The sequence below is a fragment of the Excalfactoria chinensis genome, chromosome 20, assembly GCF_039878825.1.
Source record: "Excalfactoria chinensis isolate bCotChi1 chromosome 20, bCotChi1.hap2, whole genome shotgun sequence".
Taxonomy (NCBI): Eukaryota; Metazoa; Chordata; class Aves; order Galliformes; family Phasianidae; genus Excalfactoria; species Excalfactoria chinensis.
In genome coordinates this window covers 1,733,398-1,753,082 of record NC_092844.1, presented here as the reverse complement: position 1 = coordinate 1,753,082, position 19,685 = coordinate 1,733,398, and the positions used below count along the sequence as shown (strand labels likewise).

Genomic DNA, 19,685 nt, shown 5'->3' with positions numbered 1-19,685 from the left:
AATATCAACACTGCGGTGCTGCTTAGTTCAGAGGAGTTCGAGTAACAAATAATAACTACCTTTATTTGCCTGTATTTAATTCTACTGACAGACCAAGACATCCCCAAACAATCCGCAGTGCCTGCACTCCAATTGCTGCTGTTAACCAAAATGCTAACGGGACTCTACAACAGCTGGGTAATTCCTAGTGAGATGGTTCAGTTTGCTTAGATGCCAGGAGGGAAGAAGTTAAATACAGCCTTGCTTGGAGCTGAATCCTATAATTAAGTATTGCAAAACTATACAAGATGCTATTATCTTTAATGAGCTTTAAATGCGGCCCCAAACACGCTCACAGCTCCCACCATAAAGCAGGAAGGGGAATCTCCCATCTGATCTCTCAAGCACTGTTTTGATGCCTTGCAAGAAATACCAAGGACAACAGACTGCCATGTTACACCAACAGTGAGAACCAGGTGGTCTCCATTGAAAATAACAGTAAAAACAGCTCTAAAACAATGGAATGGAATTTGTGTCAACTGAAGAAGCATCAAGAAGACCACATTAAGTGATGTCACACAGACTTTTTAGGACTCGTCCAACAATGCATGCCATGGCATTTAAAATTAAGGACCATGCCTATTCTATATATATATATATTCTATATACATCGCCGATTAAACAGAAAGTGAACTAAGGAGGAAAAGAAGGAAAACGCTTCTACACTTCAGAAAGCCCATTATAGAGATATGAATATGAAGGCTGCTCCCTTAGCACACTTTTGCTGTTAACATTTAAGTGTCTCAACTCTGTTTCCAGACCTTCTGTCTGCCACTTGCCATTACCCGAGGTTGGAAGGTACCCATCTCCTGATTCAAAGACATGGACCACATCTGCCAGCACGGACTGCCATTACCAATACCAAACCCTTCTTAAACTGGATGTTAAAAGATACTGAGAGGATGCAGCAGCACCACATCTCTGTGCAGCCCTAAGGGTGAGATCCAACACATAAAAGGCACAGCTCGATGTCTGAAACATAAACATCTAATTAAAGTGGATGTCAATTAAATCTCAATGGCTACATACTATCATTACAAGTCTTATTTCAACAGCGCTGGCAAGTACCTATGAAAACATGCAGGGAAAAGGCAACAACATCCTGATGTCAAGATGACCCTGTTTTCTATCTATTATTATAAACAATTAATGGGGTACTTTTCTTGCAGCAGCATTTATGAAGTTATCAGATAACAGCCCATGTCAATTTTAGTGTATAGAAACTACCATCATTAAGTACAATGTAATTTTAACATCTGACTCCTGAGGATCATGAGAATAACTCGGAGCTACACCAGATCTTAGTCCTGTGCTGGCTATCTGTCCAGCCTAACTTACCAAGTAATGGCCACAGCTCAGCTGCCTCTCAATGCAAAGGTCCCTGATGAGAAACTGCATGTTTTACCCCATTGTTTTGTTACATTTCTGCCCTAATTTGCAATTCGAAAGCAATACAACCCCCTTGTTTAAGGACCATCAAAAGCAGAAAGGAATACATCCTCAACACTGAAAATAAAAGCAAATTCAGGGACTAAAGGATCTGCCCCCACACCTTGCACCTCCCCTTCCCTAAAACATACATTCAAGCTTACACAGTAGAAGCAGGAGGAGGAAGGCAAACAATTCTGTCCTATTCTAGAAACAGACTGCCACACAGGAACCATCACTTCACATATGCTCGAAAAACGCTTTTTAATCACCGAGTCATCCAATGGGATGATAAACCCGAGTCTCACCTTAGGAAGACATCTCAGCTCACCTCAAGATGCTCACACACCTAACAGTATTTCTTCATTAAAGTATGCTTCTACCAAGAACGAAACATCCACTTTGCAAGAAAGAAATGGAGCGATGGGTTTACAGAGACTGTTAACGTGACATTTGCATAACAGATGAACTTGTTGCCATGGAAAGCATAAGAAAATTAAAACACCAGTTTCTGAGAATGTTTGGCAAAGCCTTTCTGATAGCACTGAAGATCAAGTTACTGTATCTCACCAAAACCATCCTTACTTATAAAAGCATCAGTGTAAGATACGTTAGCACAGCAGGGCAGACCCGGAGTGGCACAGCTGAAGCTATTCACAGAGTTGGTTAATACATTTAGGCTTGAAAAGTCGTATCAGGAGGAAGCTCATCTTAACCATGTTATTATAGCAGTCCACAATAACAAATATAAGAATTACCTCTGGTCTTTCTCACATGCATGAAGTGAATTAATCCTAGAATCGTTTCAGTTGGAAGGGACCTTTAAAGGCCATCAGGCCCAACCCCTGCACTGAGCAGGGACACCCACAGCTCCATCAGTGCTCAGAGCCCCATTCCCTGACTGGGTATCTGCCATCTACATTCACAGCACCACACCATGCCACCTTAACATGCTACACCTTCACTGACTAACCTGAGTAGGAATCATAGGAAGTCTTAAGCTTACAGACTTACTCATCCACAACGACTTAAATAGTACAGAATGTCACCTAACAGCTAGGGAGCAGCACAAACAAACAGCCACAGGCTTTCACTCTACACAAGTTTAACCCACACAAGAACTGTGCTGAAACAATTAGGGGTAAACAATTAAACACGCAGCTTTTATCCTAGCAGATTTTCAAACGTTATTTCTGCCTCGATGCCAACGTTTCTAAAGCTAAAACAGCAGACAGAGCACACAAATACACAGCACTGCATCTCCTATGGAACTGCTCCATCACTCACCAAGTTGTGCATGCTTAACTTCCACCCTGCCCAGGAACACAACCTCCCCCCAGTCACTACACACCGCTGGCAAGTAACTACACATGGCTGCCAGTGAAACAGAGAAGAACACTCGTCTTATTTTCTGTAGTTAAATGAAAGCTAATGGAATGTAACTAAGTATTAAGGCAAAAATAAGCAGTAAGTGACAGCTGGCATACAAAACGCTTCACAGATCTTCCAGGATGGACTGGTGCTCTCTATATTTAGCCAATCCTTAGCAACAGCTCAGGAACAGCCTCAGATTTTTGTATTTAAACACTCCAAATGTAGATCTCCACTGTAAGGAATGCGAGCTTTAAGCTGAGTCAAGAACACGGCACTCCTGAACTCACTGCAGTGCTCTGTGAAATGTCCAGCCCTGAGATGAAATGTAAAATTAAAGGCCTTGAAATCGCTATTTCACTCCACTTTTTATTTACATTCACTACAATCTGTTTTGTTAGTTGTTTCTTTATAGCAAACAGAAGCCCTCTGTCTATTACAACCATGGTGTGTCATCTCTCAGATGTTCATCTCCAAAGCAGCAAAGGTTGCTCTCAGCCACATCAGGCCGCTCCATTTTACAACGTATTCATCCCCCTCTCCAGCAAGCATTTCCATTCTGCTTTCCTTTACCTTTCTTATTCTCCCCTTCTTCACTGCAACTTGCAGAGATAATCTTGACTTTGGGGGATTTAACGGGGAGTGAAACAAAGCAGTCGTTGTTATTGATGGTTTTATTTATTCACTGTTATCAGCTGCAATCCAATATATTTACAACAGTCCCATCTTGCATTTCAAAAGGGAAATTATCCAGCATAGCGCACAAGCTCCCTTTTTCTCCCCCTTCTCTTACCAGGGCTTTCCAAAGCCATCAGTTCTGGCATGCAATGCAAGCTCGCCTTAAGCAATTAAGTCTTTGGGCTGTAGCAGTTGTAGAGGCCGTACTTTACTGGAAGCACAGCACTATTAATTTCCCTAAGCTTTTTGCTCAGGCACTATGTATGAACATTACCAGCTAACAGAAATGCATTCAGTGAGTTATCTTGCCAAAGGAAGTCCAGCTGCAGTGCCCCAGATGCCTGAGCAAGTGCACTGCTCTGCTGCAGAGCAATGTGTGTGACAGCACAGCAGCCGGCACTCCTGTTTGCACAGCTGACAAGAGAAATTCACTGCTTAGAGCCTGTCCCAAAGCAGATGACAGTAAACTGGATTCTGTCTGATTTATGAAATCAAGAAAGTTCCATAGGCCTATAAAGTCACCACAGGGAATGGCAGCTTCCTCCATTACTCAACTAATGTGAAAATAACCCCCAGATTCAGAGGACAAACACATCTGTCTTCAGCAAACTGCTACATTCGAGACTAAACTGGACTTTAAAACATGTCCCGGTTTTTCATAGTATAGAACGTCAGCTGAAATTGAACCCAAAAATAAAATATGCAGGCGAGGAACTTGAGAAAATAAATCCATTGGGGAGACTGGAGGCCGACACCAGTTAGAGATGTGGTAGCCATGAACCAGTCGTCTGCACAAAGTCCACTTTGCTTTTGCAATCCCTGCCGAGGGGCTGTAAGACATGAGATGCTGGGTCCTTGCTGTGGAGTTGCTTTACACTGCAGCTTGGTATACAGCTAAATGCTTCGTTTTACCTGCAGAAATGAGGAAGCCTGCACTGAAAAACAGCAGCACTGCATGAGAAATCTTACTGTACTTTACAGTAATCGAGCCACTTTCAGAAACACTGAGCCTTTCCCATTCAAGAACTGAATTTCCTTATGGACTGCCAAATCCAACCAGACTGATACTTGAATAGACTCAAGCAAGTGAGGAATCCAGCTCTCAACACAAGTTAAAACAGATGTACAGCCAAGTCCGTGGCATTTTGCAGCAACAATAATCACAAAGATAGATTTTCAGCTATTATAATATTCTCATTGCTAGAGAAACTTTATGTCAGCCCTCACATTAATAATACAGGCTCCTTGAAGCTCTAAAGCATTCATCACAGTCTATCAAAGCTCTTGTAGAAACCTGACAGAACGCGTGACAACAAAATTAACCCTCAACAGCAACCCTGGTAAGCTCCTAAACGCTCCTGAAGGCTTCATGCTAAGCAACAAGCACACACTGGTGATACAAATAAGTGTTGCACTTGCTTAATCCAGGGGGAGAGTTCATAAAAGGTCGGTAAATATTTGCTAATGAATACCTGATGGTCAAACAATACCTGATTTCTTAGCTACAAGGGTTGAAATACCATCGAGTCTTATTTCAATAGCCGTTAAACCCAAGTGCAACCTTACAGGCCCATGTAATGCTGCAGTGAGGGACCTGACACAGCAGCTGTGGGCAGTGGGAACCACAGCAAAGCCTTTCCTGTCACTCCTGGCAAGAATGACAAAATACATTGGAAGGTTTGGCAGGTTAATACCATTAAATACCCTCTAGTGTGACAATAACTGTTGAATGTACATCTCTTCCCATAAATGGGTTATTGAAACTTGTATGACATGAAGTTATGCAGCATGTCCCTGCTTGTAACTTCATTATAAATTAAACCAGGTATCAGGTGAGTCCTCAGAGCAAGGGGCTCCCATAAATAGTTCAAGTAAAGTAAATGGTCAAGGTTGAAGTTATGGTATATCGTAATAAAACTAGCACCAAAGTTTAGTACATTAATGGAACCGAATGGGAATTAATAGCATTGCTCAAATAGAGGTAGCAGCAGCACTAACACCCAGAGAAAAGCTGTAAGGATGATATTAGGGGGAAGGAGAGGTTCTCATTACAAGAACTCAGAGCCTCCACTAAACTAAAGAGTGGCTGAAAAATGACAATTAGTTAACGGGAAATAAAAATACAATGAAGTCAATCGTTGATCAGCTTGTATCTACAATAAAACCCAAAGTCTCCCTTTGTAAGACAACAAAAGAAAGAGTAAGTGTCCGGGGTAAACCCTTGACTTCATAGGATACAAAGCGAAGGAAGTCAAGAAAGGATTATTCATGTGAATAAAAGTGAATGGGTTTTTAAGGGAGAGGGCAAACCCAGACTGAGTCCAGGCAAGGCAGTAACTCAGGGGGCATAGGAAAAAACACAAAGCTTGCTCTCATGTGTCACAAGCAAGGGGACAACCCTAAAGCTTCATGTAAGTTGTTTAAGTGATGAACAAAGAAAACCACTTGTTTGACTGTGGAAAACAGTGTCTGTTCCCACCCCCAACCCCCGGGTCATTCCCTGTTTCAAAGTTAACCCTGATCAATAGAAAATAAACTGGTTAATCCCAGGAAGCTGCCTGGTGCCCCGTTTATTATTGCAGGTTATTTCACTGAGGACAGCACTAGCAAATTTGCTAAGTAGCAACATGGAAGTGAAATGAGGAAGAAACAGAAAGGAAAATACAGAGCTGTGTAGATTTTGATTTGAATCTCTGAATCAGACAAGGTTTTTATTACATTAGACAAATATATACACACTGGCCTTTGCTGGCAGCTAAAAACATTGATTTGTTACAATCAGAAAGAATGTTGTTATCTTAAGGTCAAAACACACAGAAAGCAACATGCCTGCAGGATGCAGGACTGCACTGCTTGCTTTAACGAGGACCCGATAATATCAGCACGGTCCTTACACAGCATTCCTGACCGCCTCCAGGACCTTTCATAGCTTCTTATTACACGAGGTTTTGCTATCTTAGCAGCACGCCGATCCCGTGCTGGAGCAGACAGAGCTGGGTGCCTGTGGTGCTAAGGACAGCCGGATGGTGATGCAGCTTTGGCAGGAGCAAAGCTGGTACGGATCACAGCCATCTCACCTTGCTGCTCAGGGGGGCTCAGAGCTGCAGCTATCAGAGGGGCTGAGGGTGTTGCTGCAGATAGGAAGAAGGGAATGTAAAATAACCAAAGCTACATTCAAAAAGCTCTCCTTACGAGGTATAAAAAACCACCTCTGCTCATTAGAAGGCCTCAAAGATAGCAGATATTCATTAGATAGAAGCTGCCATGAGAGATGCAGATTTCCAGTCACTGTCTATGAAACTTTGAAGCCTTTAGTTCCAAAGTTGCCCATTAAATCTGTTGGAAATAGGGTTAAATAGGTAGCAGTGTCGTTTCCTTGAGGGCTATCCCTGCTATGAACCATAACTTCCCAAACTTTATCACCCTTCTACAGCCTGCATTCCAATACTCAACTATTCCATCCCATGTAACAAGTCCAGCTAATCAGCAACTTAAATGAAGACACAGGCCATGATCTCCAGTTGTGATGACATCCCGATGGCAATCTGCAGCCTCCTGTTTGTGAGCTGGATGCGTACCTGTGGATATATGGAACTAAAATGCCTACGGAAGCCTGAAGAGGAAAGGCTGCAAGAACTCTGACCACGCACAGAACCTCACCTGCTCTTCCACCTTTCCATCTCACTTTCACGCAGCAGCAATTTGATGCCATTTCAGCAACAGGCACACTTACATGAAAGTGAACCCGCTGTCACTTTTATGACAGCACTGATTTACGGTCTCAGAAGCTGGAGCCTGAAGTTGCACTTGGGAGTTCAACCTCACATAAAAAACATGGCATAATGATCATTTGTAACTGATCGTAATCGATCCATAATCCATCCACCTCAGTCTCAAGTTATCTGTAGGACAGAACTGTCCACCTAACATCCCATGGAGTCAGATAAGAACTATGGGAATAAAACACCGCTATAACAGCAGCAGAGGCAGTTATGGTAGCAAAGTTTTGATAGCTTTATTAGCAACTGTAAAGATACTTTAAAACTACACTACAGTGAGTATTCAGCAGTGTCTATGGGGCATCCTGATATAGTTTTGTCTCACTGCAATGTAGACTGTAAGTTAGGGGCTCACAGCTGGGCTCCCTGTGAGGTCCCATGGTTCCAGAACAGACTCCCACCCACCCAAACCTGCTCATGCAGCGTGTTTTCAGCTACACAAAGTTACCAGCTTTCTTCAGTGTCTTTCTTCCACTGGGACCAGACTCCTCATCTGCCACACAGCCCATGACAGCAGCAGTCTGGATTAGTTCAGTGCTGTGCGCTTATTTTGCTTAGCACCTCAGATCAAACAGCCTGATAAAACCAGTGTGCGTTTTCACACATGACCATCCTCTCTCTATAACGCCTTTACTCGGTTTGCATAAAGTTACTTTTAGAAGGAAGATTCAGAATGAATCAGGGTCCCCAGATAACATTTACTTAATGAGAGAGAAAAGCCAACTGCAATAGTCTGAGAACAGGAAACAATGCTCTGGGAACCTGCTGAAAAAAGCACTGATCTTTCATAGTACTGCTTACACTACACTGCCACGTTTTAAAGAATGAGGCCTTGGCATTTAATGGGAATTTAACTGTCAAGTGAAAGCCAAACTGTTTGTGTTTGTTTATTAATCACTTAATGCAGAACCCCTAAGTATGTTAAAAGGAAAATGCAAGAGATTTACTGCAACTATGCAAACCTTCAACTAACTCGAGCAATTCCTGAGACCAGCAGGATGCAAAGCATTCTGCAAGCAGAGCAAGGAACAGAACTACACCAGGCAATGAGCAGGTGGAGAAGTCGTGCAGCTACAGAGCAGGTGAGCTCTGAGATGCATGACTGATGCGCAGCCAAGATGCCAGTGTATGGGGTGAACACCAGGTGCCATCCTAAATATGCTCTAAAGGAGATTACGAACCCAGTGTCGGTAATCACTTGCACCACAGGTCAGACCAAGGGCAAGCAGGATGTGGTATTTCCATCTGCAGTCTGTGTTGATGGCATGCTGGGTCAGCTGCTGGTTCTTTGCGAGGTCAGGAAGGCCCAACTCTGAAGGTAAGGCTCTGCACTGATTGCATGGGAGGCTTTGTCCAGAAACCAAGAGGAATCCCACTGTAGTATGGAATGAACTTAACAGCAGTCTAAGCATCGATTAATTGGACAACTCTGTGACTGCTGCAGTCACTTCTTCCTGATACAGTCAGAGCCCCTGAAGCCAACTGCAGCCATAAGACCAAATGTCAGCATCTCAGTGCCCGAGGACAAGGCCTAGGCTGAACATAAACCTCAAACGGATATTTGTTTTACTGAACACAGATCACTTACTAAGAATTGCACGTCTTAAAAACTGACTTAGAATCCCCTTTTCCAACACAGCTTTGTCAGTGCATTTATAAGGTATTAAATTGTCTGCTTCTATTCTGGAAAATGTGTTTCTACAGGACACAGCAACTCCGAGTTGTCTCAACTTGGCAGTTCTTACACAGTTCCATTTTCTCCTTTGTTTTACGCTTCCAATCCGTAATAGACCACGTCTGTGTCAGTGGCCAATGAATTCCAACCCCACAACCCTCCCAAAGAGCTTCATTCTAAGAAGCTTCTTACACTGGAAGCTCACTTGCATCATTACTTTGTACTGCTTTCCAATTTTCTCATCTGCAAGAAGTTGCTCCATTTTTATTGTATAGTCAGTATTAACTAAAAAAAAAACCACACAAAATGATTAAAATAACCAAACAGGAAGAAAAAAAAACCCTCCTTAGTGCTGCTGAATTCGCTGCTTAGCAGCATTTTCTTCATCCTCCCATAACATCTCAGCCTCTGAACCTGCAAGAGGAGCATCAGCAATGGGAACCATTTTGGAACCTGAACTGCAGCGACTGCTGTCAATGCAGCAGAAAACATTCCGTTACTTAAGAAGCAATCAGGTGTGAATTGCAAATAACAGATCTACTACAAACGCTAAAATAAGTGAGAGTAAATGTAGAAGGGGTAAAAATAAACCAATGGGACCTCCTAATAATAGAACTATAGGATTACAAAATACGTGCACGTTAGAAAAGCACAAATCACTGTAAGTTTACTGACAGAGCACTGATAATGAAGCTTTAATAACTCAAAACAACCAAACTAAGGAGCTGGTCTGCCTGCTTAGCAACAGAGGAGTATAAATCCCACAGATAAATTACTGGGGCCTTATAGCTCTTATTCTATTCTCAACTATGCTCAGGATATTATTTTTTATTCATGTATTTGGGAAGAGTTTATTATGTTTATGAAATGGGGGCTGAGATTTATTGTTCCAAATGAGGACGGCTGAACATTTTTAAGACCCTTAACAGTTAAAGCCTCAGAGCTACAAAACAGCACAGGACGACCCACCCCAAAACTGCCACAGTGTTCACGATTTGCTTTTTTATCCCTTTCTAATCTGCAGTTACATGAATGCAAATCAATCTTCAACGCTGTGAAAAATTACCTTAGAAATGACTCTGTCTGGCTTTTTCTAATGTATGATTTAATCAGGTTCTTTTCGAGTTGTTTTTCTGGCCTTTCAGGTAAATCGCAGGCAGGCAAATCCCGTCAGTTCAGATCACGCACGGTTACAAAAGAAAGCATAATAATTTACCGAGGTGGCCTTATAACGTGCCGCATGTTTACTAAACGTATCCCATGGCAGGCAACAAAATCCAAGTCAGCACCTCAGAAGCTGCAAAGCAAGCGGTGCGAGGCTGTGTGAGCATTTTCTCAGCCCCTTAGAGCAGCGCAGCTCGCGATATAACCGCATTCCCAAATATATCCCGCTGTGAGTCCCGCGGGCCAGAAGAGCTGAGCGCTCCGCTGACAGGCTCACAACGACGCCGCTTTAAACGCCACCTCCGTTCGTCCGTCACCTTCACAACCCCGCGGGCGGATCGGGGAAGCAGCACACGCGGCAGGAGCGGAGCGCGGTTACATAAGGCCACGCGTGGAGCCGCACGCACCGGGCACCACCCGCCAGCCATAACGACGCGAGGGCGGATATCCGCGGCCCGCGTTCCTCTCCCAGCTCCGCCCGGCGGTACCGAAGGGCCGCGGCGGGGCCTGCGCGGTGCTGGCCGGCACTCCGCCGGACGGTAAGTTCCCCGCTCGGTGAGGAAGGTCACGGCGGCCGCCTCCCACCCGGCGGGAGCTCGGGAGGCGCCCCGAGGCGCAGTGTGAGCCCCGCGTTGCGGCGGGCGGGCCCTACCTTTCTTGGCTTTCGGGGAGTGCCGCCGGCTCCGGGCGCTGGCTCGCTCTTCCTCAATAGCGGCGGCTATCTCCGGGTCGTCCTCCCCATTGTACCACACCAACAGCTCCTCGCCGGGCGCGATTGGCTGTACGGAGAGAAGAGAGAGGAGCGGAACCAATCAGCGAGCGGCTTGTTGGCGGCGGGCCCCCGCGCAGCTCAGAGAGACGTCCACAGCGCCACCTGGCGGCCGGAGGGCGCGCGGCGCAGAGCGCCCCCACAACCCCGCCCCCCCTCGGCAAGCGGGGCCGAGGCGGCGGCCCAGCAGCTGTCATAAGGACTGCAGCCAAGGGTGGCCGGAGACTGATCTCAAGTCTGAAGCCAAAGGGAACTTCTGTATAAGGAAAAATAAGAGTAGAATCTGTTTCTTTTTTTTCTTCTCCAGAAGGTCTCAGTGCTTGATGGAGGTGATAGCTATCTTTATGTCCTCTGACACTGCAAGGAGATGCGAGTGTTGAAGTTCTATCGTAACTTATTAAGTTAAGGATTTAGGTTATAATAGAAGCAAAGCCTGCTGTTTGGCTTCCTTAACAGCTCTGCAGGGCTGATAGGAGAGCGGGAAATGGATTTCATAGAACCACTGAATGGCTGGAGTCGGGAGGGACCCTCCAGGCCATTGGGTCCAAGCCCTGCACTGAGCAGGGACACCCACAGCCCCATCAGAGCCCCATTCCCTGACCCTGGGTGTCTGCACCACCTCTATGCAGTGCCTCACCTCCCTTCTTCTGTTCATGCTGCTGTTGGTATTTGCATGGTCCCATCTCGCAGCTAGCATAAAGAAGAGTTATCTGATGCAAATGGCTTTTCAGCCATATACAAACTCAAGAGAAAAGAGCTGGTAAAACTAGGCAATGCAAACACATGATGATAACAAACGTGTAATTTGTTAGCTCCGTGGCTGGAACTGACATCCAACTTGATGAATTTAGCTTTGGAGTAACGACACTAGAATCTAAATTAAGCCCTCTAACCTTGTACTTCTCAAATGAGATGCAGCAGCCACTTCAAAGTTAGACCATTAAAAGAGCTCCCTCAGCAGCAATAGGAGGAAGAAAAGGACTGCAGTGACCAAGTGCCACTTCTGCAGCCACTCTGGCACAGAGGGCACGTGCCCATCTCACTGCTGACAGCCTCCAGCTACGCTCCTGACAAGCAGCTTCCTCCAGGCTGTCACCTCTAGATCATGTTGTAGCATCAGGTTGGGACAGAAGGCTGAGATAAGCATTTACCTATCTGAACTCAGTAGAGCATACACTTTTCACTACAGACTTTGTATTTTACTGCTATGCTGCTCTCTTGTATTTGGATGTGGCCTTACCTCCCCAGCTGTAACCACAGCAGACAGTTTGTGGTGTTGGTGTTTGGGTCTCTTTTCACTCTCTCTGTTACTGTTTTACATTGTGTTCCCTGAGTTATTGTTTCGTCAGACAGGTTTACATCTTTCCATAAACAAATTAATTTCACCTTAATCAAGGACACGATCACAGCTTTACTTATTTAAGAGACCTTCTGAAACTGAGTTGTCACTGCAATTTACTGTGTGCAGAATAGCACCATTCATCTAGCTCATTTTATTAGCAGAGGCAGGAAGAACTTCTGAAACCCTGTAATGAGTTTAAGCTCTGTCAGTGAAATAGGACAACTCTCATACATGTATGCTGGGGAAAACGTATGCAAAACAACCTCCAAATATCCTCAGTCCTTCAGTAAAGAGGAAGAGAAGATAGAAGACAAAAGAAGATTTGCTTGTGCTTAGTTCAAAATGTTATCTGAGACCTCATTAGGAGTCTCCAACATGAAATTGTACTTTACTTTTCATATATAGCAGAGAACAGGGAAATTAAAGCTTACTGATTAAACTTACAAATTAGAACCCCCCCAAAAAAAGCACCTGGGGGAAAAGATTTACAGCATTTCAAAAGCTACCAGGGAAAGCAGAACACAACGATATACGAGCCACTGATTTTCTGTTGGGGATAAAGAAAAACTGTGCTAAATGGAAACCCCCTGAATCTGTGAATCACAAAGATGGTCAGGAAGGGGCCATTTAGGAACACTGCATCAAAACCTGAATGTGTGAGCTGTTATTAAATACATTAATATGGTCATTAAAGTGTGATGTGAATCTAAGATTGATATGGACACTGCATTATCCCCCTACCTACACTGCCAGTCTCTCACAGCTCAGCTTTCAATGTCTTCATGCTCTTGTTAAGAAACCTGCTTACTCTGAATCTGTCACTTCACATAATAAGAGGAAACTTAAGGAAGCACTGGACAATGCCATCCTTTGGTTTTTATATTCTTGGAACAGCTAAGTCATTAAACAGAATATTGGGCTAATTATCATTACAATTATCACTAGGATTAACTACTATTAAACCACAAGAATGACCCATTGATGCAATCAAAAACTTGCTAGATCTTGACATGATCCAACATGATCCACTGACTGAATGCTGAAAGTTTAATAATGGTGAAAACTGTCCAGTTTCATGACAAAACTCCACTTCAAAAACCACAACACATTCACAAGGTCAGATTTTAACTTACATATAACTTAGAATCATTTAGGTTGGAAAAGACTCATAAGGACATCAAGCCCAACCATGACCTCACACTTAGCAGCCCAGTTACCTGTGTGTCAGAGGCTACCAAGGGACAGCAGGGGTGAGCTGCCAGCCCATGGACCACGGCTGCAACACTCCTAGGAACAGCTTGGTCACTTCTGAGCAGTATGAAGCTGGGAGTACTAATGTGAGTGATTTCAGCCTTGCAGAGCTAGCTCAGCTATGTCTAAACTGTGTTCCTGGAGCTACATAAACAGGGCAGAAACAACTCAATGGTTCTGTAGCAGCACCCAAACCAAAAGCGCAGATGTTCCTGTGCTGGTAACAGAGGCAGCCTGGAGGTAACACTGTAAGGCTCCCTCCAACCAGCATATATCAGTTCCCAGATGCTAGGCCAGGATTCCAGGATTGCTAACACCAACCTGAAACTAAACCAAGCCCATAACATGCACAGAAAGGCAGAGCACAAAGTGGTTGCTGCAGGAGCAAATAAATAGCAATGAACTCAAGACTGCATCCCAGAGAAGCTAGAAGTCTCATCACACTGCAAAAAAAATCTCTGATGGACTTCGCACCCCAAAAAAGGAGCCTTATTGGATGCTCCAGCAGTCTTCAGAAAAGGCTGCTTGGCAGCACAATCTTGCTGGCAAGATTTACTGGGATAAAATTCATCAGCTTGCAAGCTGAAGAAGACAGTCAAAGCAACGAAGGGTATTTCAGATATTGGATACCAGATATTCATTGTTCTGTCAGCACTGCACTGCTAAACGAAGGCTGAGCAATTATTTTCCAAAGTGCAGTATTGTCTTTGAGAAAACAGATCTGAAATGTGAAGATCAGTCTTTATCACAGCTTTGCTGGAAAGATTCAACAAGAGAGAAATTTAAAGTGTCAGAGTGACTCCAAAAGCTCACTTAGATAAATGAGTTAGTGTGACTATGGGCAAAGATCAGGCAATCCAAGGTAAAACGTCCAGAGCACAGCAAGCTGGCTACAGATGTGCCCTGAGAGTATACCCTCAATGGATAAACAGTACAGACAAGCCAGCCTAGCTGGCAACATGGAATCTGTACTCAAATACTATGTCAAAGCTATCAGAAAACATAGAGGCTTTTCCCAATCAAGCTTGACCTAAAATGTAACAGTTATACATACTTTTATATCACCCTAAGCTTCAAAACTGTATAGCATCAACTCTTCTTAACTGTAGAACAGTTACATGTTATTGGTCTCACAAGGAAATTTAAGAAACATCCACAGCTTAACAGCAAGGCTGTAAATACACAAAAGCATTCTAAGAAGGAACAAAGTTGACCTACACATACTGTTAGCAGATTCTTGGTAAGAGATTCGAATAATAATTTAGAGCTACAATATTCTAACATTATCATATTCTATAGCTAAACAAATATTGTCATCGATCAGGAGATGCAATGTACCAGTAACGCAATGGACCCTTCCCCATCCCCTCTTCTACAGTGAAACTGGAGAGGTATAGAATTAAGAAAATCTGTCTCATGAAGCTATGTATATATGGGTGTTAAAAACCAGTCTCTGTTAGAAGATTGTTATAAGGTTGTTCTAAGATGTAAAGACCAGAAATATAACTGATTTCTGCTCAATACAAAGCATCTCAATATCTACAGGAATATAAATACGTTTTATGGAAGTCTGCTAGGTTTTTTACCTGCATCAACTGTCATTAAGCTTTGAGTAGAGGGAAATGAAACATATTAAGCAAAGCAGTAATTGATTCTTCCCAGACATTGATACCTTTAAACTTTTGTAGTATATGGTCCTGTTGATCTCCAGAGGAAACAGGTTTTGCTCCTTTCCTGACCGTGCCCAGTTTATATACCGCAGCCAATTCCCTTTCTTTGGATCAGTTGCATCAACACACATCCAACCCAGGTTTGGGTAATACACCTACAAGAGAAAATGGCATTTATCCCAAGCAAACTGAAATCTGTTTATGTTGAAATGTATGTGCACCAAAGGAAAATATATTGTAAAGCTACACAAAGCAGCAACCATCAATAAAGGACAGAGATAAGGCAAAAAACACAAGCAGAGCATGTCTTACAGGACGGTGTTGCTGCTGTTTGCATTCTTTTCAGACAAAATGGAATAACCAAAAAAAAAACTGAACAACTTTCAGTCAACAAACCCTCCTCTGTCTGAAGCCTTTGGGCTCAAAAGCCAAACTAGTTAACACATTCCACGCTTTGTTTTCAGTTTGCCATGCCTGATGTGATTCTCTAGAGTTTATATCTATTGTAAGGATTGGTGTTAGTATATAAATACAGTTGAGTTTTATTTTTGCTATCTGAGGAACCAGGAAAAGTAATGGCAAAGAAGTTAGAAGCATTTTGCTTTATCAGGAAAGGTAAATTCATATATTTCACATATCATATATTCAATCTTGCTTCAGAGGACTGAAGAAAAATCTTCATGTTTCACAAGGTCTTGTGATCACCTTAGAAATTTACCACATCTATGAATTGAATGTTCCAAGGTGCTGTGTAAATTTTTGGTTTCCATTCTTGGTTTAATGTTTTTAATGTCTGCTCACGTTCAAGACAGCTTGCATTAAAGCAAAGATACTGATAGGTCTTCAGTATTTTCTGCTAACAGTCAACACTCTGCTTCCCTTTCAAGATGTTACTTATTTCCCACATTTCTTCTTATAATCCAAGTTAGACTCCTACAAGGAAGGCTGACAATGGATGTTATACACTTATTGTTTTCCCAAATTGAAGAACGCTGCACTGTTCAGCAATGAGAGCCATCATTTTTCCATTGGTTACAAACATTTTGTCTCAGAACACAGGCACACTGAGACACTGTGTATGGTTAAAAGTATTGGGCAGCTCTCAGATCTTCAGAAACAAAAAAATAAGTAAAAATAAGTATAATTCGATTATGCTTCACTATTTGCTTTTGTTGCTTTCGGTTAAGCCTGCAAACATCAGCTTCCACTAGGAAGAACTCGTGTTTCCAAGCAAAGAAAAAACTCCTTCCCTATTTAAACTACTCCAGCGTGGACTTCATCAGCTGACTTTTGAAAGGACTCATCAGCACACCCAGCCCTTGCAACATGAGAAAGTAAACAGTTTCACAGAGCAAGATGGTAAAAGAATTCAGTTTGGTTTAAATGGAATGAAACAGCAAAGCAATGCTGTGGAAGAGTTAGTAGAGATGGCACGCATGACAAAGCATAACACAGGATTCCTTTTTGGTCAGGTCACCTCATCTACTGATTTTTGCTGCAAAATCTTGTGCACTGAGAGAAAGGATATAGCTTCAGTTCCTCTGTATAGCATTGCAACTGCAAATCACTCCTAAAAACCACAGTAAACTGCAAATGGGCCACTTGTTGTGAACCCTTCAGGAGGTGGCGTTTCCCTCAGTCTTCAGTCACTTGCCATTGTTTTCCCTGCCTACTCTGACAGAACATGAGGATGCCTTCAAGTCAACTGCTCTCCTGAGATACAGCAACCACGTATCGACACAAAACTCACCCACTTATTCTAAATCATATGGGAGATTAAAATCATTAAAAATTAAGATTTTGTTCAGATTAACTTCACTAAAATCGATTGGATTCCTGTGGAAAAGGTTTTCTCTTGGTTGAAGGTCCAGACACTGCACTACTCACACATGCCATCCTTTTACAATCATATTTTCTAACAGTTATGATGCTGGAGTGGTTTCAGATATCAACATATGGGGCCAACTGTTGCAGTCTCATTTTAGCTGCCTTTTTTTTTTTTCTCCGCAGTTCCCAAATCAGTATTAAAGCAACACACAACTGCTTTGAAATCAAGGAGATCCTGTTGTTGCCTGCATTGCCAACTACAAAACTGTGTCAGTTTGTTTGCTGCTATCATTTCTCAACACAGTTTTTCCAATGACATTAAGATACATCCAGTGAGAACACTGAAAATCAAGAAAAACAATCATAAGGTCAATAATTTACCGTAGTGATCCGATCTCACTAAATGCTCATGTAGCAGATCTAAAGTTGAGATACCTTATGCAGTAGAATTGGTCAAATAAAATCCTAGTTTGATAAAGCAAACATTCTACTTCACTTTATTACTTTCTGGAACGTGAATCTGCATTTATGGGAAATTATTCTAGCTCAGATCCTCTGATGTAGCTTATCACTAAGCTTTGCATGATTATCCAGTATTTTATGTAGCTCTCTTTTTGCAGTCCAGAGGCCAGAAGGACAACTCCTATCAATCTCTCTAACCTGAAGATCTGTACATTAGCATGTTCTGAATAGAAATTGCCATGCCAGAGTTCCTCCATCCCTCCTCCTTGACCACACATTCTGCTAAAGCCACTTATTGTGTATACCTTCAGAAAGTGACATTGTCTTCAGGAGTTCTTAGGAACTGCTTTATTTAAAGGCACCACAGATAGAATTTAACTCCAGATTAAGATGAAATCTACATAATATCTGAGGTCTTATGACTGTCAGAGGAGCTTGAAAAAAACTACTCAGCTGTCCAGACAGTATTTGCTTTAAGGCAAACCCAAATACAAGCAGCACAAGAAATACTGAAACAGCTGAGAACTTTTATGAAAGCTCCAAAAGCAAAACCAATCCCCATAACAAAGCTGTTTTTCAAAGAGCTGGATGAGGAGGAACGCTGAGATTTCCTTAAGACATTCCATATCCTTCCAGTTTCCCTCATTTCATAAGTAGTTAAAAGTACACAACTGAAGAATGGATATTATTGAGTGTTCCAGCCAACAAAGCGAAGCTTTATTTGTAGTAGACTCTTAAAGAAAGGAGGGAGAGAATTAATACAGCAACCTCAAACAGTTTCAGTAGTTTAAAGCTTTGTAATTCAGAATCATTTCTTAACCCAAGGATCTGTAAATAGATTTGCAATGTTAACCACAGATATGTAAGTAGCAACTATTTTACATCTAAAATCTCTAGAAAGGTAAATACAAAATGCTGACCTACTGACAGACACCTTTTTCCTTAGCCAGTTTTTCTTACCTCCCACATGTATACATTGCTCTTAACTTGAGATCTTTTTTTCTTGTCGCCAACAAAAGGCCCGAATTTCTTCCCTTTTAAAATTGACTTTGTTGCCCAAACACCTGAAAAGATACATATCAGTAATTATAACAAACCCAATTGAGCTCAAGAAAGATCTTCTATTCACATCTCATGTGTCTTACAATCACTGCACGTGATAAATTCAAAATGCCATAAGAAGTAGAAGTTTTCTATCACTTTCCTTCCTTCCACCTCACTCAACTCCAACATAACACTCTCATTCAGACCATGCCAGATCAGGTTCGCACTAGAAAACATTAACCTTGCTCCAAGGAGTTTATAACCGTTACTAACAGTAAACACATCCATAGCCAGGATATTCCTTAATCTGCCAAGTTTTAACATTAAATATCCAATCTGCAACTCTGATTTCCAAATTTCTCCCAGGTTAAACTCTGCTTAAAAGATAAGCATTTTGCATACACAAACAATACTTTGTTCCATATAGCAGCTTTCAAGTCTGCACTGAGTCACGTAAATGACTTTTTGTATTGATTGGATAGTGAGACACGGCATTCTGAAGAGAAGAAGAAGATGCAAAAACACAAAACTGACAGAAGTGAAAGTGCTATAAATTAAGGCAGCCAGTAAAGGAACATCTCCATAACCTCTTTGCATCCTGGTCCATCTTTAACCCCAAGTTTGCTCTTTCAGGAACATAGCGTTGCTCTGCTAGAGGAACTGTGACAATAGGAAACCACTCCTCCCAATATAAATGGTTTCAGATAAACGCACCAGACATTCATTTCTTCTTCATTCATTACCCAGCATACAAAGGCACCAAACATTCACAGCATTTGCAGCAAGCAATTTACATGAGCCATTTCAAAAGCCTTCAGTCTCTTTTTACAGTTGTTGCACTCACCAAGCCTTGTCTTGTCAACAGCAGATGGGAAGAGCCTGACATCCTCAGGAAGCCCCCGAAGCACGTGCTCAGGTACATCAGCTAAGGTCTCCACTACAGCAGGAGGCTCAGTTGTGTTCTGCAAGTCAAAAACCAGAGGAGCCACAAGCATTAGCAAAGCAAAAGAAGAATGGCATAACAGCTGATCAGCCTACGTGAGCTGTTCCTGAGAGTTTCATCTCCAAGGAGCCAACTGATGAAGTTGATGGATGTGACTGCAAACACTGAGTAAATCTAACTGGAAGGGTTTCCTTATTTCTTACAAGCCATTTGCCGTCTCATTTATTTTCCTTACTTTCCCTA

At 42.5% G+C, this 19,685-nt stretch overlaps 1 protein-coding gene across 5 annotated transcripts in view; it reads right to left on the bottom strand.

The window, feature by feature from the left end:
* PRDM2 (PR/SET domain 2) overlaps positions 1–19,685 on the bottom strand; it is a 54,405-nt gene that overhangs the window by 24,285 nt on the left and 10,435 nt on the right. For 2 of the 5 annotated variants that reach the window (XM_072354618.1, XM_072354619.1), the window contains exons 3-6: positions 19,344–19,461; positions 18,416–18,519; positions 15,169–15,321; positions 10,787–10,913 (exon numbers count right to left, since the gene is read on the bottom strand). In XM_072354618.1, the coding sequence (XP_072210719.1) occupies positions 10,787–10,913; positions 15,169–15,321; positions 18,416–18,519; positions 19,344–19,461 (502 nt within the window). Of the gene's footprint in view, positions 1–1,775; positions 1,835–10,786; positions 10,914–15,168; positions 15,322–18,415; positions 18,520–19,343; positions 19,462–19,685 lie in introns of those variants that run through there. The other 3 variants (XM_072354620.1, XM_072354622.1, XM_072354621.1) reach the window with 3 other exon arrangements.